Source organism: Argopecten irradians, chromosome 3, assembly GCF_041381155.1.
Source record: "Argopecten irradians isolate NY chromosome 3, Ai_NY, whole genome shotgun sequence".
Classification (NCBI taxonomy): Eukaryota; Metazoa; Mollusca; class Bivalvia; order Pectinida; family Pectinidae; genus Argopecten; species Argopecten irradians.
This window is the reverse complement of record NC_091136.1, coordinates 22,696,685-22,720,485: the sequence shown is the minus strand read 5'-3', so window position 1 is coordinate 22,720,485 and position 23,801 is coordinate 22,696,685. Positions and strand designations below refer to the sequence as shown.

General features: G+C 34.2%; 2 protein-coding genes across 2 annotated transcripts in view; both read left to right on the top strand.

The window, feature by feature from the left end:
- Positions 1–23,801, top strand: part of LOC138319567 (von Willebrand factor D and EGF domain-containing protein-like) — a 39,244-nt gene that overhangs the window by 13,344 nt on the left and 2,099 nt on the right. The window contains exons 7-13 of the mRNA XM_069262718.1: positions 17,085–17,317; positions 17,973–18,108; positions 18,734–18,836; positions 20,032–20,204; positions 20,841–21,109; positions 22,072–22,177; positions 22,639–22,750. Of these exons, the coding sequence (XP_069118819.1) occupies positions 17,085–17,317; positions 17,973–18,108; positions 18,734–18,836; positions 20,032–20,204; positions 20,841–21,109; positions 22,072–22,177; positions 22,639–22,750 (1,132 nt within the window). The remainder of the gene's footprint in view (positions 1–17,084; positions 17,318–17,972; positions 18,109–18,733; positions 18,837–20,031; positions 20,205–20,840; positions 21,110–22,071; positions 22,178–22,638; positions 22,751–23,801) is intronic.
- LOC138317882 (uncharacterized) lies at positions 542–16,792 on the top strand. Its single transcript, XM_069259856.1, has 13 exons — positions 542–1,371; positions 2,021–2,078; positions 4,621–4,729; positions 5,085–5,152; positions 5,533–5,648; positions 6,244–6,331; positions 6,822–6,946; positions 7,918–8,053; positions 8,682–8,813; positions 9,367–12,171; positions 12,675–12,761; positions 13,505–13,558; positions 13,749–16,792. The coding sequence occupies exons 2-13, from the start codon at positions 2,021–2,023 to the stop codon at positions 13,961–13,963; spliced, it is 3,993 nt and encodes a 1,330-aa protein (XP_069115957.1). The 5' UTR covers positions 542–1,371; the 3' UTR covers positions 13,964–16,792.

The following is a 23,801-nucleotide window of genomic DNA, read 5'->3' as shown; positions in this document are numbered from 1 at the left end:
TCTACGAAACGTGCCACTGGATATGTCATCTTTTACCAACTTAAGGACTTTATAGCAAGTCTTAATTACTGTGTTTTCAAAGGACTGGATTACTCCGAAGATTACGAAAGATACAGCGTCTATTTCTTTAACTTCCAATCAATGCTTAAGTTCGCTCATTATTGTCACAACATTGGCTTGAAATACAGATGTGTAAATATATATTCCGGTAAGGCGCGGAATATGCTGCTGTCTGATCTTTACGAGGTTTAAGCTGTTTGGTGTTGGTGTTGGGGGGTGCTTATTTTATTATTATAGTGTACTAGGCCCAGTTCTACAGTATGGAAAAAATACATTGTATTGCTTTTAAGTTCTTTAACTAAAACATTTAAAACATTTAGTCGTTATTATCACTTGCCACTTTCTGAGAACCTATACGCTTAATTTAAACATTTTTTTTAAATCTCAGTCCTCTGGAAGTAAAAACATAGTTTCACTTTAAAAACATGAGTCTGGCTTGGTTTTAAAATTATGTCTCATGCACACATATTCTTTATTTATTTACCGAATTGTAGGCTTACACTAACCGAAATTCTGTGAAATGGCAGCCAGTATTTTGAGTATTAAACTCGGAGTGGCCAATATTTAACAAGCTAGCTTATATATAGCATATTAATCTTGGATACCCCACCATAATGAATAAAAATACAATACCAATATGGATATTCCGAGTTAACATTACCATAATTTCCTGCATGATGCGCGTAGGACATACCCCATGGGAAGCAAAATCAGACATTTTCTATGATTTTGTAAGACAAATTCTGTATCCGCACTGGCGGGTTATACATCTATATTGGTACATATATAAGGATGCAATGTATTTCAGTTGAGAAAGAAGAGGATAGAGACATATTCAACAACATGTAAAATTTATGATTATATTTTAGGCTTCAAATGCATTTAAAAGTTTTAGCAGGGGAAGAGAGTACTTCGATCAGCTTTTAACATGCTGTTTTCTGAATAGCTTACAATATGTAGCCTGCATACAAATAATGTATTTGTCAACACTTGGCGGTTTTCACAGATGGCCAGCATTAGGCATCTTCTGATGTAAAATAAAAAAAACTTTAACTATACTTTCACGATATTGGTAACAATATATATGAGAAACTGTTCCATCAATATAGTATTGTAACAAAACTGGGCCAATACGAGATAAACTGGGCCAATATTGAAAGCGTGCCAATCGAATGCACACCACAGCATTCGGCACATTTCTAGACTCATCATGGTGACCACGTTATAATACGACATGTTCTGAGTAACAATTAAAAAAAAGTGTGAAGTGTCCCACTAACAACGCACGGACAGACATGGGGACATGTCACGGTAGGATGTTTCATGTTATATAGGTTATTAATCGGCTAATTCCATATTGGCCCTGTAATTTAGGCCAATTTTGTAAGGTCTGTTGTATTGGCCCGATGTCAGGCTGTAGGCTGAAGGCCAATGTAATAGACCGAGACAACAGGGCCAATATGGAAACTTGATTATTGATTAATAATATTCTAGATAATTAGTAAATATGACCGCTTTGAGTAAAACCTATCGATAAACACCAGTTAAGTTATAAAGGGAACAATGCTTGGTCTCACTCTGAGTTCATTTCCTGTCAACAAAATGACGAGAGCAAGTTGTGAATTTTGTACCATTGGGCAAAAAAAATTTCATCAAGGTCTACTTCCTAAGGTCTATAAATTCAACTTTTTCCTGTTTGGCAGTGAAAACAATTTTACTTCTTTCATTCATGGGTGTTTAACGAATTCAGTAGTTAATACAATAAGATTACTTGTGTTGGCACTCAAATGTAATATGCAAGTCATAACCTGTAAATTCCGCATTGTCTATCTACAAGTTGCTTTCCAAATATTTATTTATTTATCTTGATTATTTTTTTTTATTTATTTATTTCGGATACAAATGTATAATATACATGTACATTTTTTAATTCCAAATATAATTTTTTGGCATTTTTTAGATGATGAGGAGAAAAAAGACAACTGAAAAGGGACAAGATCTGAATCAGTATAAAATTGGTACGTATCAAAGTTCTGGTATCAATAAGTTTAACCATAGATTTATAAGTCCTTGGTTCAACAAAGTTAAACTAAGTTAATAAATGTTTGGCCTTGATGCAATATGATGATATAATATGATATCACATTTTTTTTTTATCTTTTAAATCTAATTATAAGCAACCAAATTGGTTGCTAAATTGCCAATAATACATTTGTAGAACACTTTTATAGCTACAGTAATCAAAACCTGGTGTAACTAATATACAGTATATGTATATTTTAATAATATGTTTCGTCACTCACATGTGTTGCTTGGTGTCTTCGGCGGCATGTTTCAGTGATATAGCACTATAAAAAGGGCAACAGTTCCACTATACAAGAAGACACAACATGAATATACCGCAGTCTCCCAAAACATGCACCCAGCACAACATACACGCAACACACCGCATACATGGGAGGCCGTCCTTACATGACCATAGCTGTTAATAGGACGTTAATTAATCAAACAAACAAACAAATATACAGATCTAGAGGTGTAAAAATTTACTTGCCATGGGCAAGGACGTATATGAGAAGGATAAGTCACACTGGGTTTTGGGCAAGTGCGGCGCAGGAGCTTTTGTGTTTGTGCACTGAGCGACGACTGATTTTCCTTTGATATCCGCCAGCGCAGCCTTTGATGTAGCTAGCGGGTGCCAGGCTTCCCGTCTTACTTTCCGAAGCGGGCCTTCATTTCATGAGCTGTTGTATTTTTTTTAACGAAAATTTAAGACATTTCTTCTAAATCTTTCGTCCTAAAAGCAAGTACTAAACGTTGTGAAATTTGATTATCCCCCGCCCAACGAAGAATGGGTTCCGTCCGTCCGTCCGTCCGTACGAATGGTTTCCGGAGCATAACTCTAAAACCAGTAGAGATATTTCCACGAAACTTCATACACACATTGGTCTTATGGTCTAGTAGTGCCTTTTGCTATTTTTAGGTTTTCATTTTTTGCATTTTTTCCGTAACCATGGAAACATTGCTGAAAATATCATATTTTTGTGTAAGAATCGTTTCCGGAGCACAACTCTAAAACCAGCAGAGATATTTCCATGAAACTTCATAGACACATTGTTCTTATGGTCTAGTAGTGCCTTTCGCTATTTTTAGGTTTTCACTTTTTGTGCTTTTTTCTTTAACCATAGAAACATTGCTGAAAATATCATATTTTTGTAGCAGGTTCATTTCCAGAGCATAACTCTAAAACCAGCAGAGATATTTCCACAAAACTTTATAGACACATTCTTTTTATGGTCTAGTAGTACTTTAATTTTGCTATTTTTAGGTTTTCATTTTTTGCACTTTTTCCGTTACCATGGAAACATTGCTGAAAATATCATGGTAAATGGTAAATGTTACTTTGCAAAACTCCACCCTAATATAAATGTCAAGGCTGTATACCTGATTCAACAATTACAGCCCCGCTCTACTTGTATTATACTCCATCTTTCTTTAGCTCAACTTCCTTTTTTTCTGGTTTTTTTTCATACACATAAGTCTCCACAATCAAACTTACTTCAGCTTTGATATCTCCATTGGCGGGGGATCTGAATGACTATGTCCTTGTTAACTTTACATTGGTGTTTCATTTGACTTGATATGACAAATATTTGTTGAGAAAAACGGTTTTTATTCCGGATTCATAGGCATCTCGCATGGTGTTTAGTAGTGTAATAGGAGACAGTGACGAATCCTTCTCACTTATAAATCCTTGCCCAGGGCAAGGGACAGCTGAGTGAATTTCTGGACATAATTTTTCTGTTGCACCAAGTTTCATGCTATATCATACTCTTAACTAAATACATGTGTAAACATATCTGCTTAAGATATTAATTACTAAAAAACAAATAATTTGGGATTAGAAACAATTTTTATTTCACAAAATGAAAAAAAAAATTGAAATGGGTATAACTAGGTCGCTAGGGGCATCTTCAGTTCAGAGACGTTTTTCAGACATTCAAGCTGATAAAAACAATAATTAATCGATTTAAGTTACATAGAAATGCTTTTTAGAGTTAACTTACATTAGAAGTTGTCTAACCATTATTTTTAGACGTAAGCAAGCAGTTTTTCTCTGTAAAAACTATCTCGGTTCAAGGTAGGAAGTAACATTTGGTAACTAATAATGGAGCCTGAATCCAGTTTCCGGAATTCGGGAATTTAGAAAAAAAAAAAAATAGAGAAACAAAAAAGAAAGTTAAAAAATGCAAATAATGCTGCAAATTAATTGTTTTATTTTTCTTATAATAATATGTTGTGAAATAGAATTAGAAATATTTATGAGATAATTCTAAAGATTTGATTTGTTATTTTCTAGTTATTACAGTACTGCGATAAAAAATAATTTTTTTTTTGGGAAGGGGAGATTAGAATTTAATGTGGGGCAAGTGAATGATTGGGCGCTACTTGCCCGGGGCTAGTGACTTTAAAAAAAAAATTACACCCCTGATACATCTCTACTACTACATGTACTACATTTGCATTTTGGTATAAATTAATGTACTCGTGGTATTTCAGGTGATGTGGTTTGTGCAAATATCAAAGGTTACCCAGATGGTTGGCCAGGTGTTGTCCGAAGGGTTTCTACTGACAATATTATTGTCTATTTTAAAAGTGACGACGATGAGTATGTATACACAAATAACATATAGTTTCAGTTAACTTGTAGTAAACATCTATATGATCTAGCTTATATTAATAATTATTTACATGTACATGTACCTTAACTTAATTAATAAACGCTTTAAACAAAACTGAAAGTATCACATGACCCTTATTAATTATACATTGTACCACTACCTTTTGTCAGTTACTGTAAAGCAAGTAAGAATTAACACATCATTTATGTACCATACTTGATAATATTGCCAATATTTAGTCAATTATCAAAAAAAGATATTCTCTATACCGGTATATATAGTTTTATTGGTTTAAAAAACATAAACATCTACTATGTACTACAATGACATTTTACATTGCAGATTTACATTTAATAGGAAGAAAGTAAAACCATTTCATCTGAATGAAACTAAGATGAATGAGACGGCAAGTATGTAAAGAAAATTAATTAATTATAATTAAAGCCTAGAAATCATGAGGTCACAGTGGCCAAGTGGTTAAGATATGTCCAAACAAATTATCACAAGTCCTTTACATCTAGCTGGGCTGCAAGTTTGAATCCCATTTTAGGCATTTGCCAGTTACTGACACTGGTCGATGTTTTTTCTCCGGGACTTTCCTCCACCAACAAACCTAGCACATTCTCAACTGACCATTGCTGTTAAAAGGACGTTAAACTAACACAAACTATAAACCAAAAAAAAAATCATGTCAACTTATCTGTAGCTTAGTAGCTAGAATTCATGTCAAAGTATAAATTATCAGTATTGCAAAAAGATGCAAAAAATACACAGGAATTTTTTTTTTCAGGAAAAATAAAGGATTCACAGATGCGTGATATGTTTATTCAAGATTGTGAGTGGGCTAGACGGAAGATGAGACCTAGCATTGTAATTTGTCCAAGTGGATTAACTAATGACAAAAAGGTATGAAATCGCATCATATCAAATGGTATTGACTTGTTTTTTCCGTATAATTACATTACCAGGCTGCAAAAATGAAGACCAAATCTAACCAAGTGTGTTGTTGCTTTGTTCAGAGATTCTTTCATTTAGGTTCTGTTTGGTATAATAAATTTTCTTGCTAAACAAAATACATTCGTAGAATTTCAGCACATCCGAATGGCCGAAGAGCTCATGTCATGGCCTGGCGTTTGTCGTCTGTCTGTCGTCACTGATATTTCATTTAAATCGCTGCTAGTAATAAAGTAACGAATGTATGAATTAATTAACCACTACTCATAAAGTGTTTGATAAATTTATATAAAATTTGATCAATTAAATTATCATAGGAATGAAGAAGACAAAGGCCGGCCGGTATCTCAAAATTGGGTCTCAAATTATTTTGCCTTCAATAACTTGACAGAGTTTTAAGAGAAATGATTAATAAAAGTTAATACTTTGCAAGTCTTTTTCATCGTAGAAATGTAATAATTAATTTGCCTTAATCATTGTAATAGCCAGTTGATTGATACACTAGTCCTCTTTGTTTTAATCTACTATTTCTTTTTGTTATTTTCAGAAAAATATACTCGAGCTTTGCTGTAATAACAGTTCAAAAATGAGCGAAGTGTTCACAGAAGATGTAACACATGTTGTAATAAAGACTGGTAGGTTATATTGTACATGGGTAGACATCATCACAATTGTGAAAATATTTTTAAGCAGTTTTTCAATTGAATAACCTTCACCTTTTTTTTAAGGTAACATAATTCAGATATTTTATAATCTTTCAATAATCAAGAGACAGAGGATGTCATTTTACCAGTAACATGTTTGGAAGTCTTAATTATAGATGACTATGATAATGATACCCTGGTTGAGAAAACATCTCTCCCTACTGGTATATCAGTATAGTGCAATGCACCATAAAAATTTGCACTGTATGTTATGGAGTGTAGCTGAACTGTTAATTTTAGGTCTCTTGAGACCAATAATAGTGCAGATTTTCATTAGCAAATTTGTAAATTAGGAAAATGAAAATGTCAGACAGATTGCTAATTAGAAATTTGATTGATACATGTAGTTTGGTATTGTTGTTTCTAAAGAATTTAATCTGATATTCATTTTGTCAATTATTCATTTTTCCCATGTTTGTAGATCCAGAGGGAAGTCGCATTTGTGACCGAACATTGAAGTTTTTCAAAAGTATTGCTAAGAAGTGCTGGCTCCTCGACTACCAGTGGATAGTTGACAGTGTGTCTGCTGGTCATCTTTTACCTGAGGTTAGAAGTATTGCAATGTTATTTATCTCATAACTATGCATGTTTCACAATCGAAATCCCATGTGATAAATTCCATAGCAGTTGGTTATCGTTTATGTTTACACACTCCAGTGTATAAACACCTACGGACCCTCTGATTGGTCAACTCCAAGATCTCTTGATTGCGATTGGCTCTCAACTTCGGGCTACTTTGTACAGCGTAAGTTTCGCTGAATGAAGACGAGAAAATGGTCATCACGGTATAAATATGGAGTAAAAGTTATGGGATAAATAAGTTCCCCAACGCGTGACTGTTGTTTATCATGTTTATCTAAACTCTCGTTAGTTAATTTTCAAATTTTAAAAAGACACTCGCTAAAGCTCGTGTCTTTTCAAAATTTCAAAATTAACTAACTCAAGTTTGATAAACATGATAAACAATGGCAGTCACTTGTTGAGGAACCTCTATGTAATACACCTGGTCCATTAATCATACAGGTGCCCTTTTTAGTAATCATTTTATTTGTCCATCTGTCAGTCCATCATCTATAAATATTGGCTCTGGCTAATAATACCAATATCCATTAACGCGTTATGTTGAAAGTTTGTTAATTATGTTCACATTATGAATTTTATATGTGAGGTCAAAGGTCGAAATCTTGTGGTTCAAGGTCAAGGTCAAATTTAACATCTTTTCATTGATAAAATGTTATAACATTGTGATACAAAATTGGTAAGAATTACAAGATGAGTCAACTGATGACAGTTACTGGCTAAAGATGAAGGTCATTTTATTTCTATATTATATAGAGGCCCTTGCTGACTTGTCAGGAGTACTGTCCTATATGCTCACCATAGAATACACACATGGTGGATCATAATGTTGTAATTATTTTGGTGTTATAAGGTTGAAGTTGTCACCAAAATATGCTATTTATTTTCCTGAAAATGTTCTCGTGATGTGTTGCATAAAATGTCTTACTATTTTAAAGGAGGACTTTGAAGTGATTGGAGATACTGTCACAGAAAAAAAGCACTATGGGCCAAAGATTTCACGACTGGCAGAGTCACCACTTCTCAAAGACTATCAAATTTATTTTTACGGAAGAACATGTGACATATCAAAAGGTAAACTGCATGATGAAAGGTCATATTAACCACTAACCAGATACTATATATATATTTTGTATTACAAGTTCTATATCATTTTTAACATAAATCAAAAGTGAAAATTAACAACTCAATAACACTTTACAGACAGACCAGTAATACTGACAAATATAGCTAACTAGGAATGACTAATAATAAGATAGAGACTGCTTACTTCTGCTACCTTTAATTATTTATGCACTACAGGGCATACATATGTCAAAATTATTTCTATAAACATGACATGGCACCTTTAGTAAACATACAATCATTATAAAATATACCAATTGTAGTGTGTATTTAAAAACCCATAATTTATAATACTTTATGTGTAGTGAATACAAAAATATTGGCATCTTGATACAATACTGCAGTATGTAATTTTTTACATTTGTTCACTTCTAAACCAGTAACATCGCCTTTGGAGAGTAAATGCACCAGACATTTCAAATTTTGTTGGTTAAATGGATATTTTTACATTGTAATTGAAGGAAGTCAAGATTATGTGAAATATTTAGATACCTATCTTTCATAACATATAAAGAGGCAATGCCCATCATGACAGTGTTTATTGATTATTTGATGTTCCAAATAAAATGTCTTTCAGATGATCTTGAAGATCTAGCAACTTCTTGTGGTGGTTCTTTGCTAGATTCTGCAAAACGGTTGACCCCTGAAAGTCGACAACTCGCCGTGGCATGTGTTGATGAGTTTACATCTGACTATGACAAGAAGCAAGGTAAGCAAAAGGTCACCAAATTCAAAGATTGACATAACCTTTAAATTACATTTGCTAGACAAAAGGCATTTGTCTATTTCTGCTTGTAAACTTTAATTCATGTTTGATAATTGTGTAAAGAGAGCACTCCAAAATTTTTGGATTACCATCTTCAGTTACTTGGTTGAAGTTTTCGTTTTCAGTTCAACTTTGGTAGATTATCTTCCAAATGTCTTAATTAATCACTGCTCCAAAATCATACAGGTGTTAGCGGTGGTAAGCTTTTTTCCAGATTCTCTACCATCCATCAAATATTAAAATACTGATTGTGAATACTACTAAAATGGGGGTTTAACCTTACAATCCTTTAGGGTTTAATACAAATGCATTCCATCTCTCCCACAGACAATGTTGGACTAGCCCTTATATACATTACATATTTATTTGATGATACATGTACATGTACAATAGGGGTATTGGGATAAGGTAATTGAAAACACTATATTTTCATGTACTCTGATATTCAAAATATGTACTTTGATATCTTGAATAAACAAACATATTATTGTTTCAGTGACAACTATGACAATGGGATTACAAACAGTGTCTCATGATTGGTTATTGGACTCCATCACAGTCTTCCAAGTGCAGGATTTAACTGAATATCTCATCACTGATAAGGAGCATCAGACTGGTGACAATGAAATGAATGAAACTGAGGAAAAGCAGAATAGAGATAATGCGGAAGTCACTTTAAAGAAAGAAGCACTGTCCATGAGTGGAATGAAAACTAAAGGCAAGGAAAGTATTGACATTTGTAACAACAACACTGATTTTGGAGGCCAAGATGGTCATACAGATGAGAAAAATGATCCTGATTTTCTGCCTGATCCAAATGATAAGACGCTGGATACTGATCATGATGAAGTCAATTTAAAGAAAGAAGCACTCTCCATGAGTGGAATGAAAACTAAAGGCAAGGAGAGTATTGGTATTTGTAACAACAACACTGATTTTGTAAGCCAAGATGGTCATACAGATGAGAAAAATGATCCTGATTTTCTGCCTGATCCAAATGATAAGACGCTGGATACTGATCATGATGAAGTCAATTTAAAGAAAGAAGCACTCTCCATGAGTGGAATGAAAACTAAAGGCAAGGAGAGTATTGACATTTGTAACAACAACACTGATTTTGTAAGCCAAGATGGTCATACAGATGAGAAAAATGATCCTGATTTTCTGCCTGATTCAGATGATGAGATGCTGGATACTGATCATGATGAAGTCAATATAAAGAGAGAAGCACTGTCCATGAGTGGAATGAAAGATAAAGGCAAGGATAGTATTGGATGTTGTAGCAGTGACGGTGATTTTGGAGGCCGAGATGCTGACACATATGAGATAAATGATCCTGATTTTCTGCCTGATTCAGATGATGAGATGCTGGATACTGATCATGATGAAGTCAATATAAAGAGAGAAGCACTATCCATCAGTAAATCAAAAACGAAAGACAACAAAAGGAAAAGAACAGATGATTGTAACAGTGATGGGAAGAGCAAGGTTATGGTTTCAGATAGTGATTCCAATCCTGAATCAGAAGTGTTTCCTATGCTTAATAGCAAACAAGGGAAAAAGAAGCAAAACTCTGGTGTAAAGGTGCAAATGGCTCATAATGGAAATAAAAGGAAGTGGGACAAAAAACACTACTGTATGTATTGTGGTAAAAGCAGTACAAATATCAGAAAGCATTATTTCTCAAAACAACATCGATCTGAAAGCAAGGTACAGCGGATCTTAAGCTTCCCGTTACACTCCAAAGACAGAAACTTGGCATTAGAGGAGCTTAGAAATGCTGGAGATTATAAACATAATTATGAAGTGATAAAATCTGGAGAAGGAACACTTGTACCTTGGAGAAATGTGACTGAGGAAACAGAAGCATCACAAATGTTACCTTGTGAGTATTGTTTAGCTTTCTTTATGAAGACAGAGCTCTGGAGACATCATACTGTATGCAAGTTCAGGAAGGACTCGGATCAAAAGAAGTATAGAAAGGTATTTAGTAAAGCAGCTGATCTGCTACCATGTGAAACAAAGGTATCGGAAGGCTTCAAGACAAACATTCTGCAAAGAATGTCTGGAGATCAGATATCATTGGTAGCCAGAAATGATACAATCATAACCAAACTTGGAGAAAAGTTATATAAAAAACATGGACATCTGGAACACATGTACAATTACATTGGACAAAAAATGAGAGAGATGGCTCGCCTACTTATTACTATCAGAGAAGAATCTGAAATTACAACCATGGAAGATCTGATTGAGCCAAGTCATTTTCCTGTTGCACTCAAATGTACACAAAGATTATGTGGATATGAAGAGGATACCAACACTTACCGAAATCCGTCATTGGCTCTCAAGTTAGGGTATTCCCTTAAGAAATGTGCATTGATTCAAAAGGCAAATGCCTTGATTGAAGAAGATGACGACAAGCGAAAGAAGGCAGAGAATTTCATTTCTGTCCATGAATTAATGTGGCCTAATGACATTTCCAGTGCTGCACTGACAACCCTAAAAGCAGGAAAATGGAACAAGCCATCCCCTCTCCCTCTAACAGAGGATGTGTCCAAACTTCAAACACTAGTGAAGGAAAAACTGAAGACACTTTCAGCTTCTCTGAGCACTGGAATAGAAAACTCAAAGCCTGAGAAGAATGTGTATGCTCAACTGTCAGAAGTTGCACTGGTAAAGCTTGTAATGTTTAATAGAAGAAGAGGTGGTGAAGCAGAGAGACTAACTATTGAGTCATATCAGCAAAAAAGTGGAAATAATGCCCCTATCAAGGAAATTGAAGATTCCCTATCACCAATGGAAAAGAAAATGTGCTCTCTGTTCCAAAGGGTGGAAATTCGTGGAAAGAAGGGCCGTAGGGTCCCAGTGCTGCTTACAAAAGACTTGATAGAAGCAATTGATTTGCTACTAAAAGCTAGGGAGAGTGTTGGAGTTAGCAATGACAACCCTTATGTATTTGCAAGGATGAACTACGGCTCAAATAAAGCAATCAGGGCATCGGATGCACTACGAAAATATGCTAGATTGTGTGGGGTTAAACAAGTTGAAAATGTTACTTCGACAAAGTTAAGAAAGCACATCGCAACAGTCAGCCAGATTATGAATTTTGGCAGAAATGATTTGGAACAATTGGCAAAATTCATGGGCCATGACATTGATGTCCATAGATCATTCTATCGACTTCCAGAGTCTACTATCCAAGTGGCCAAACTTGGGAAATTCCTTCTTGCTTTGGATTCCGGAGAAGTTAGTAAATACAGTTCTTGCACACTCGATGATGTCACTCTTGAAGATGATGGTAAGCTATGCAAGTATAGATAGAAAATTAATAGTCATTTATGCTGAACTTAAATTTAAGTTTTATCTGGCTCCCTAACAGGCCTTAGTGTTCACAGTAACTCTTAATACATCGATTATATGTTAATATTTATAAAAGTGAAACTTGATGATACTGATACTACAGGACCCAGTTGGTGTATGCTACACATACACTGTGTCTGTAAAGTCGGATTGTGTCGGTAATGCCAGTGATCATGGCACCATTTGGTTAATATGCTCCTATGTTGTATATATAATATCTAATTTTTTGATACAATGAAGAAAGTTGACCAAAGTCTGGTATTTACTTCCAAGCTCATTTTCTTGAAAATCTACTGAGGTGACACTAAGCTAGGTTTAATATTTGAAATATCTAGGTTAGTGTATTTTACACAAGTGTTTTATCTTCATTCTCATGTTCTTTGGTATAGATTTTGCATGTTTATAAATGATTTTAAACAACTTTTATATGATGTACTTCAGATGTTGTCATAGAAGATGACCAGGAGGGGGAGGATATAGAGAGAGACGACACAGATTCGGATGATAATGAACTACAACTTGAGCAAGGTATGGTGTGATCCATAAAATGAAATTGTGCTACCCCTGTAGAACCTATGTAATTTACCAATATATTTTTTTCTCTATACTGTATTCAACGTTATTAGAGCCCTGGGAGCTTACAAAATTGTAACAAAGGGGGCGCTTGTAAGTGAACCAAAATGTAAGTTGTGAACGAAAAAAGTCAGACATATTTTTAAAACTCTTTCTGTATTTGTGACACATTTATCTGTTACAGTATATAGTACATACATATGCCTTTTAACCTTAGAGACGCATTATTATGTGATTCACATATAAAAGACCAACAAGTTCATGTAATGTGGGATACAATGCTGATGTTAGAGTCAGCGCATATTGTAAAACATTGTTCAACTTCAACTTCTTCTCCAGAAAAAAGTGAGGGTGCTTATAGGGGGAGGGGAGCTAAATATCGGCTAATTACAGTATGTGTAAATTGTCCCCTTACAACATTTGCTTGAACAGTGTATCTAGTGTAATATGACATGGAGAGATTTTCAACTTTCTCAAAGTTTTGATTTTTGCTCAGCTTAAAATAAAAACTTCTTAAGACTTGTTTCATAAAATCTCATATATGAAATAAAAACTAAGATTCTGTAAATATTGCACTAAGTAAGTGGTCATTAATGCTTCCTGCAATAATTTACACACATGCATGTACTTGTTGTACATAAACATATTGTTAAATAAAAGTCAGTTTGAATGCAATATATTTTTATTTTCCATTTCAGTAACCCCTCAATCCAGTCCAACGGCTCATTCGAAACCCTGTCATACTAAAAGAGGTATATATAATATCTTTAGCGTTACCATTATAATTTTCATTATAATTTTTGCTTCGTTTTCTTAAATAATAAGACATACAAAGTCTCCATTGGCTTCCAACTTTTCATATAAAAGTTGGATCACAAGTGAAGTAAGCTGCTGATAATGGTACCTTACATGTTCTAACTACAAGCTTGTCTTTACTTTCAGGCCAAGTCATCTTAAACACTAAACAACAGACCTGTCTCAAGCAAATGTTTAAAGAAAACATATTGATGCGCAAAGAGTTGAAAATGAGAGACTGTATCAATGCCATTGCTGCCAATGAATGTCTGAAAGGTTTAGGATGGAAAAAGATAAAAAATACGATACATAATTGGATTATGAATGAGAAAAGGAAAACAAAAAAATTGCAAATGCAGTGATCAAATGGCTCTATTGAGCATGGACTTTATAGATGCAATATCGCAAATAAACAACTTGATTTAGCTTTTATTAGGTTACCAGTATGTATCATTTGTTAACATTGAATTTGTTCATCAAATAGATGATATTATGTGAAACTTATTAGTTAACATTTTGGGAATGTAAATACCAGGTATTAATCAGTTGCCAGTGGGTGACAATTTGTAATATGTGGTCATGTGATTCTAGTTTATTTGGAATCATATAAGGTTCAGATTCTGTTTAAACATGCAAGGACTAGTCAGATGTTTTCAATGGTGTCCAAAATATTTAATGAAGTTACAAACATTTTTCATGCTTCAAATAAGGATATTTAAAAGCTGGTTATCTGTATCATGAAGTAGTAAGAGAGATCTTACAAAAATGTCTGAAACATTATGGTGGAATATATTAGGAATGCATGAGCATTTTTGCAAAGAAAAACAATTTTATCAACTTTAAAGTACATATATATGCCATTTGATGTTTGTTTTTACTCAGTAGATCTTATCTGCTAATCTCATCATACCAATTTTAATCAGTCTTTTTAATGTGCATATTACATAATATCCATACAATGAAGTTGTGTTTTCCCTCAATAGGATTTATCATTGCAAAGTCACTGCCTTTTTTTTTTTTTTTTTGCATAAAGTACTTCAGATTTTTTAGGTCATCTGACCCAAAGGGTCATCTGTTGTCGTCCGCTGTCTGTCGTTCATAATGAATTTCTACTCTAGTTCCACAAGTACGATTTACCTGCAACTTGCCCAAAATGGTCCTGGGATGTTCCTGACCAAAGTCTTTTTCAAACAATCTGAAATTTACCTTGAAATTTTATTTTGAACATATTTAAGAGCACTTCAGCTGAAACTTAACTGAAATGTTCAAGTGTTCTTACTTTTTTTGATGATACAAAGTTGGACATGGCAACCTGTACAGCTGATATTTTGTTATATACATATGTAGTATAATTATTAGCTCACCTGGCCCGTATGGCCGGTCCTTTATAACATTCTTTTATAAACTTTCAGATATAATTATACACTTTCTAAGTTGGGAAAGTATATATATGGAGCAGCATTGCTAAATACGTAAAGAACACCCATTTGTGAAATTGTTCACAACAGATTTCTAGTACTGTTGAATTGATTGTCATGTAATCGTTAATTGGGCCTTTTGTTTTGGCTTAATCCTGAGTGGGCAATATAAATTAGGGACATTGTTTTGCTTCAGAAGTTAGCGTTACATGTAAGTCAACGCTAAGAGGGAAAAATAAAAGTTGAGTAATTCAAATTCATATATTGACTTGTAATATTTTTATATGGGAAAGCTCAAATTACCCATATTGTGTGTAAACAATATACCGTTGAATTGAGGTAACTTTATTTACCTCGTTAGGCTGAGATAGTTTTACCATACCGTGTGTAAACAATATACCGTATAAATGAGGTAACTTTATATACCTCGCTAAGCTGAGACAGTTTTACCACTCTGTGTGTAAACAATATACCGTTTAAATGAGGTAACTTTATTTACCTCGCTAGGCTGAGACAGTTTAACCACACTGTGTGTAAACAATATACCGTTTAAATGAGGTAACTTAATGTAAATCGCTAGGTTGAGACAGTTTAACCACACTGTGTGTAAACAATATACCGTTTAAATGAGGTAAGTTTATATACCTCGCTAGGCCGAGACAGTTTTTCCACACTGTGTGTATACAATATACCGTTTAAGTGAGGTAACTTTATTTACCTCGCTAGGCTGAGACAGTTTTACCACACTGTGTGTAAACAATATACCGTTTAAGTGAGGTAACTTTATTGACCTCGCTAGGCTGAAACAGTTTTACCACACTGTGTGTAAACAATATACCGTTTAGGTAACTTTATTTACCTCGCTAGGCTGAGACAGTTTTTCCACACTGTGTGTAAACAATATACTGTTTAAATGAGGTAACTTTATATACCTCGCTAGACTGAGACAGTTTTACCACTCTGTGTGTAAACAATACACCGTTTAAATGAGGTAAGTTTATATACCTCGCTAGACTGAGACAGTTTTACCACACTTGTGTGTAAACAATATACCGTATAAATGAGGTAACTTTATATACCTCGCTAGGCTGAGACAGTTTTACCACTCTGTGTGTAAACAATATACCGTTGAAGTGAGGTAACTTTATTTACCTCGCTAGGTTGAGACAGTTTTACCACACTGTGTGTAAACAATATACCGTTGAAGTGTGGTAACTTTATTTACCTCACAAGGCTGAGACAGTTTTTCCACACTGTGTGTAAACAATATACCGTTTAAATGAGGTAACTTCATTTACCTCGCTAGGATACAGTTTTACCACTCACCCTCAATACCCCAGGGGTTACTATCACTGACGTTATATCCAGCTAATTACATTCAGTGACATGTAAAGGAATATATATTTTATGTCGTAAGTTTTTTTTGTTTTTATACTTTCAATATGTAAAAAATTCAAGTGATGATTACCATTTCTGGTATATAATAAGTCAGCATTTTTTTAAAGTGTGACATGTATACATACCGAGGTATATGATCACATATGTACATGTATTTACCTCTCTATGTATGTAAAATATTCACTTCTTAAAATTTAAATATCGATGTATCTGCAGTGATATAAATACTAAATATTGTATTTTACATCGAAATTCCAAAACCATATTTCGATATCTCTATCATAACTTGGAGTCCTCGCTTACTTACTTAGAAATCAGTTAAGAAACTGGACCTCTCTTTGCTTGGTAAACGGGTATGTGTGTGTGTGTGTGTGTGTGTGTGTGTGTGTGAGGGTATGTGAGAATGTGGGAAGTGAGAAGATGTGTATGTGTGTGTGTGTGTGTGTGTATGCGTGTGTATGGGGGTTGCTTCTGTTATAGTTATCCATTACAATTTGCGTATGTTATTACTTGTGAAGTTTTGGAAGGTTAATAAAGGTCTTCAATCACAACATTTTAAGAAACAGATATGATGAAGTAGATGGCATACGAACAAGACCAATATTCTCCAGTTTATATTGTTTTACAAACAAACGAGTTCAATAAACTATTTCGTTTGTGTCCTTAGTTAAATTTTGCCTCCGGCGCTCGTCTGGATGTTGGTGCATATGTGTCTGGTGGTCGCCATGGACACGAGCATCTCGGGCACATGAGCGTGGCGCTACAAGCGCCCACCGATGACATGGAGGAATCTGAAGGACTTTGTGGCACATTTGATGGCACTTCAATAAATGACCTTGAAGGACCCGATAAACATATCTATGACTCCCATCATATACACGACTTCTACCATTCGTGGCTGTAAGATTCCTCATTGATGATATCAACGCTTCTAATTTAGCTTAGCCAATTTTAGGGCATATTCCGAGTGTTGAGAGAAATAAGAAAAAAACGCAATAAGATTAATATTACATGCGGAAATATCGTTAAGTTAATTCAGGTCAAAAGGTCAATTTTACTTGTAAAGAGGTAAATTCATGAATATGACTTGAATTTCGCATAATTTATTTAATTTAAATTCATGTTGTTCAAGACGTACAAATTTTGAAGTCGAACATCTGTGAAAAAGACATAATTTGTTCAAACTTATCGCATGTTTGAATAAGGTTGATTTCTTTATGATAATTGTTTGTTTCTGTTATTTTTAAAAATACAAACTGTCTAACATCTAATCTGAGACGAGTCTGTTAGAGCCGCCACATGCAGATCTACAGATATATCTAAATAAAGAAGTTTTAGCACTTAAGCATTGATATCACTATTTTTTGGTTTCATCGGGATATGAAAGAAAGTTTGTTTGCAAACTTTACGGATTCTCAAAACAGTTTGCAAACAAAATTTATTTAAAACTAAGAAAAAAATAATTATAATGATTTTGCCGTTTCTGTCATATGTTAAAATCGTTTGAATATATCATGAAATATTAACACATGAAGTACAATACCTCTCCTTACAGAATGAAACCAGGGACGAGTTTGTTTGACAGTCAGCCGATGTTTGACCCGCGTAATGACCGCCCTGAAACCTTCTGTAAATGTGACCATTCCAAAGCTGACTGTACCAAAGGCAAGGGCAACAACCCCAGTAAAACGGTAAGGCGTAGTATAGAAAAAGTGCCAACATCTTACACTTTAGATTGAACACATCAAAACACATGATTTGTTTTACTAGTTTCACAACACATATGGATTTTTAATTAACGTCACAATTTACCTAAACAGAACATAGACTTTATGATATATAAAAATAGAACCTTTATCATAATAAAGTATCTTTTAGGTATACCTAAAATTACATTTTATTCTTTACGTTGTACACATTTTTTCTTCTTCGTCATTGTTTTTTATATAATAGTATTTATCGTATCTGTTTTACAAACCTGATACACATTTTTTAAAACCCTCAATAAGTATAATGTTTAAGGCCTTTTATGAGTGTGACAGAGCTGTCGCCTGTGACATCGGATGTGTCCATGCCAAATCGGTGTATTTTTGGGAAAATACATGGTTGTTTTGCAACTGTGTATATCCGTCAGGATTCAATTGCGTGAGACCTTAAATCGTTGTTTTCAGTTCAGTTGCAAAAGTTCAATGATTTTCAATAGTGACATGTATGTTAACAATCAGAAATCTGAAATAGTTATGACTTACTATGGTTAGGATCAAGGAGGAAAATACTTAGTCGTTAAGTATACAAGGGTTGGCATTTACATTTCAGAACTGCCCTGGCAAATGTACACCTGTTCAACTTCAGGGCGGGGCACATCCGCGTGACCTAGATTACCCATTCGAGGCTCCAGTCAAACGAGACTTTAGTTCAGGTAAGCATATATACTGTTAAAGTGATACAAAAGGCGAGGGGGAAGTTTTCGCTAATTATGCGAAGGTCCTTGATCACAAAAAAATTCGCGTAAGATTTTTTTTACATGTTTATTGTATCTATCACGAAAATAACAACACGCTGAAAGTTTTATTCATGCAAATTACGACATAATGAAAATAACCACGTTTACAGTACTGTATAGCCGGCAATTTTCGTTGGTAAACCATTTCGAAATTTGGAATTAAAACTACAAAATTAATTTTAGGGAATCTAATAAAAATTTCGCGATTTAACTTATGTGTATATATAATAAAATGAAATCTTGATATTTCACGGATCAAAATTTCGCGTCCATGCCGATGAACTGCTACGTCACGAAATTACCATTCATACGACAATAAGCGGCTTCTGGTATACGATTATTCTTCGACTTATTTCTTGGAGCAATTGCGATTTTTTTAACTAAATAACCTTCTAAGCATAACTAACACTTATTAGTCTCATACTTATAAGTAGATATCAGTCATTTATCGATCAAGGTCGTAATTGTCTACTGATTTATGTTTTAATTTTGATTTATTTTAAAATTGATATTTACATCCAAGTTTAAAAATTTAAAAAAGAAATAAGTTTGTACATATTTTATCTATAATACCCAAATGAAGTAGAATGTTGAGAGGAGGAAATGTTAGACATGATTTCAAAAATAGTATTGAGTCAGCTTCTGTAGATTTCAGTGATTTTGTTTTGATTTTGTTGATAATAATTGCAATACATTTTTAACGGATTTAGATATCGTGATCTCACAATTAGATAGTATACCATATATCAATTTTTAATCATTTCACACATCAAGTTGTCACTACTACGTCGATCAGTTGTCTGCAAAATAACAAAATTACTGTCACCGCAAAAACAAACAACAAAAAACCCCAAAATATCACAACAAAAACATCATCAACACAAAAACATCATCAACACAAAAACATCATCAACACAAAAACATCATCTCCACAAGAATACCGTCCTTACAAAAATACCATCTCGACAAAATTACCCCAACAAAATTACCATCTCGACAAAATTACCACCACAGAAATACGATCTTAACAAAATTATCACCTTAGAAAGACAATCTCCACAGAAAGTCTATACAGTGTTTATTATTCTTTTTATATTGGCACTCCCTGCAGTACATATTGCAAAGAGGTCTTCATTCCCAACACCGAGCGGTATTACCCAAGCGATGGCCACCTCTAGCTGTACTCACGATATACAGATGTCCTCCCTGTTCAGCCGCTGCCGAACTGTTCTTTCACCCGAGTCGACACAGCACTACATTGACGCGTGCGTAGAGGATATGTTGGTAAGCCAATCAAAAATAATTTTGGTCGTAAGGCAGTTTTCATTAGTCAAATTATTTTGCCAATCATGTTATGAAACAAACGTTTTCGTGGCGTCCTCAACAAACTACCAATTCTCTACAAAATGACTTCTGTCGAATTTTGAAGTCATTTGTCAAGTTTTGTCTCGCATAAATATCGCATCATCTTTATCAGCTATATAAAAACTGGAAAATAATCGGAAAATTCTGTATTAGTAACGCTTTACATCTTTCGCTAATACAATTCAATATGAAATGAGAATCAAAACAAAAAATTAAAAAAGCTTTTGGTTACTTATGTCTGTGGTACATGTAGGCTATTTTAAAGATTGCTGTTCGCCAAGCATGCGTCGATTTTAGACAATAGATGATGCATAAACTATTGACCTGCACATGTTCACACTAGTGTTGTTAGCCTTTTGACAATGGTCATATTGTTCTAGACATCTGTCATGCTATTGTAGATACTAGATATATTTTTTCTGGACATTATGAACTTATTGCCTGAACCCTATAAACCTGGTATCTTATTTTAGTAACTATAAAGCTCAATGCTCAATCTTTTACACGTTTCTAAACAGACAATATTAAACTTCAATTATTTCCTTTTCACTTCAGTATGCCGATGGTGATGACTTCAACATTGTCCACATGAACGCCTATGATACTGAATGCCAGGACACTGTGATGCGTAATGTTACAAACTACTCCATTGGTCCAAATCGTGAGAGAATCCCACCAGCTGACGTCACAACTCACATTTGTCCCAATCAGTGTAGCAAACGTGGAACATGTCATCAGGGCACTTGCGCATGTCAAACCGGATATACAGGTCCTGACTGCTCCGTGCCAGTAGGTGTCGCTCCGGTCGTCAGTCATATTCGCGGGTATGTTATGTTTTTTTTCATATTTACTCATGAATATGCCCACTTTATTATCTTCAAATAATTGACACTAATAAACTGGTGTTATTTTACTTCAAGTTTTATTGATGTCTACTATGTTATTTTTTGTTCTTAGCTCTGCTTAGTTCTGAATGTTATCTCATATATATTTATCTAAAATATATACGTGTATGCTTCTCTCTGATAATTCGTGATTAAATCACGGACGCTGACCTTTATAATACGAAGTATGCAAAAACTGAGTGGTAAGAGTACAGTTTAACCTTCTAACCAAATGGAAAAATTGTAGGACATTTTAAATTAAGATGTGTACGCAGATGCCACATGATCACGGTCGACTGCACCTCAAAATTAATGACGTTGTCTACGTTATGTACGCCACGGTAATGCCGCATGCATTCATTGTATCGTAAAATAGGTTTGCCCGTACATCCGGTTCGAAAGATTAGCGCATGCAAGATGTCATACCTTTTTGGTTGGCAGAGTAATATCCACGGCTAAAAACGGTGACACATCAGTGAGTGGTGAGAGAAATAAATATGTTCTCTGGGAGAGTGAACAGCAATGCCATAAAAGTATAGGTCGAATCCAGTTCACGCGACAAAATGAAAATAAGAATAGGCTGCAATTGAGGGGTATGTGTGATCAAGAGATATATCTGTATTATTATCCGTTACTATAGAGACAATGTATATGCTATTATGACATCAGCGATCGGGCCCTTTAACAAAATTTATGTTATATGTTACTGTATAGACGGTATACGTGACATCAGAGATCGAGCTGTATAAGAAATGTATTATCTGTTGCTATAGAGACGGTGATTGTGAGGTCAGAGATCTGGCATGTATACCAAAATGTACAGCATGTTTCTATAGAGACAACACATGTTACATAAATCGTACCTGTAAATTGATGGACTTTGTGATTATATTTTGCTATAGAGACGGAGTTTGTGACGTCAGAGATCGGGCCTGTATGAAGGTTCAGGTTATAGCCCAGCATTTGATAGATGGACCAGGACTAAAATGTCGTTACCAAAATATCGAGGTAAGTACTCTTTTTTAATATATTATCAGTAGTTTGTATATATTTGTTAAAAAAACAATAAATTATAATATAGATTAAATATAGTTTAAATATATCATTACAAGACAAGCGTTGTCATTTTTATCTCTACTAAGTAACATAATGCAAAGAGCAATCATTGTACTATTTGGGTGGGAGGCCATGTAAATGTTATATCCATTATATCCATTCACAACGCTAATGGTATTCTGTATGCGACCTTTTCTCCCGAGTGCAAAAACTTGTACAGGGCTTTTGTAATATACTAACATTGCGTATGTACATAAAAATATACATTATTCAATTCAAATGTATATCTCATGTTTGCAATATTCCCCTTAAACTACTCGAAATATTCAGCACGAGAACAGACCATTATCGATCGTAGTATGATCGGCTTATATTGGTTACATTAAACAACATCTAGATATTTGATTATTCAGGTTCGTGATGGAAGTCTTCACCCAGTTGGTTCCGTGATCGAGGCACCAGCCAAGTTTGTAAGCTTCCTTGAAGTGGAATGTACACTGCCTCCAACTGGAGTTTCTTCTCATGGTTAGTCGTCTCTGTTTCTCATTACACATCTCGTTTCAATACACATTATCAATGATGATACTTTGAAAGTCAAAGTTTCAAATTAATGGTAACTGCCTGCGACACATTTTACGTAGTTTTCACATCAAATGTAATTGGGAACAGATAGGACAATTTCCCCCCGATTTCCATTGATATTTAACTTTCGAGTTAACATTGATGGCCAATAAAAATAGTATTGATTATGAAAAGCAATATCAAATTTGGTTAGATTAAATGAATTAAGCATTTCAATTTTGACTTGCTTTTGGTTGTAAAGAGATAACCAAGAAACATTTAATAAAGTAGCGAAATTACCAATTGAAATGATTCACAGATTTTAATTAAAACGAATGGTGGAACATTTAACACTGAAAATAGATTAAGATTAGGATCTGTCCGGAGAACATTCGGGGAATGAACGGAATATTTAATTGTATCCGTTTTACTTGTTATAACATTTGTTAGGAACGTGTATTCCAGTGGTACGCGTTTCTTTATCACATTTTTTCGTGATCCCGGATGTAGAATTTTTTAACACCGATACCACATATAACAGAGTACTTATCTCACGTGTTATTTTTTCATTTCAATTCTTACCATTCAAACATACGATATTCACACATTGAAAATACTGCTATAATAACGTGTTACACGTTTCGCAAGTCCATTTCAATGTACAGTATAACTTGTCTAAACCGGATGTCAACGGGACCAGTCTATTTGTTCGGTTTAAACAGGTGTCCGGTTTATAGAGGATAGAACCTTATCACAATATGTTCACATGAAAATCACCAGAAGATTATTTTTATTACAGCACAAACATTTATTCTCACATATGTACATGGTAGAACAAAGAATTCCATCCTACTGTTCTCTTGGTTTCTGAGGTGTATACATGTACGATCCATTTCTCTCTGCGTGCTACATTTAAATGAACTCTCAGAAGTTATGTGTATGTTTTATTGTTAGAATTGACCGTGAAAAGTATTCACAAATACATTGTACATGTAACAAAACCGTCGAATGAAAA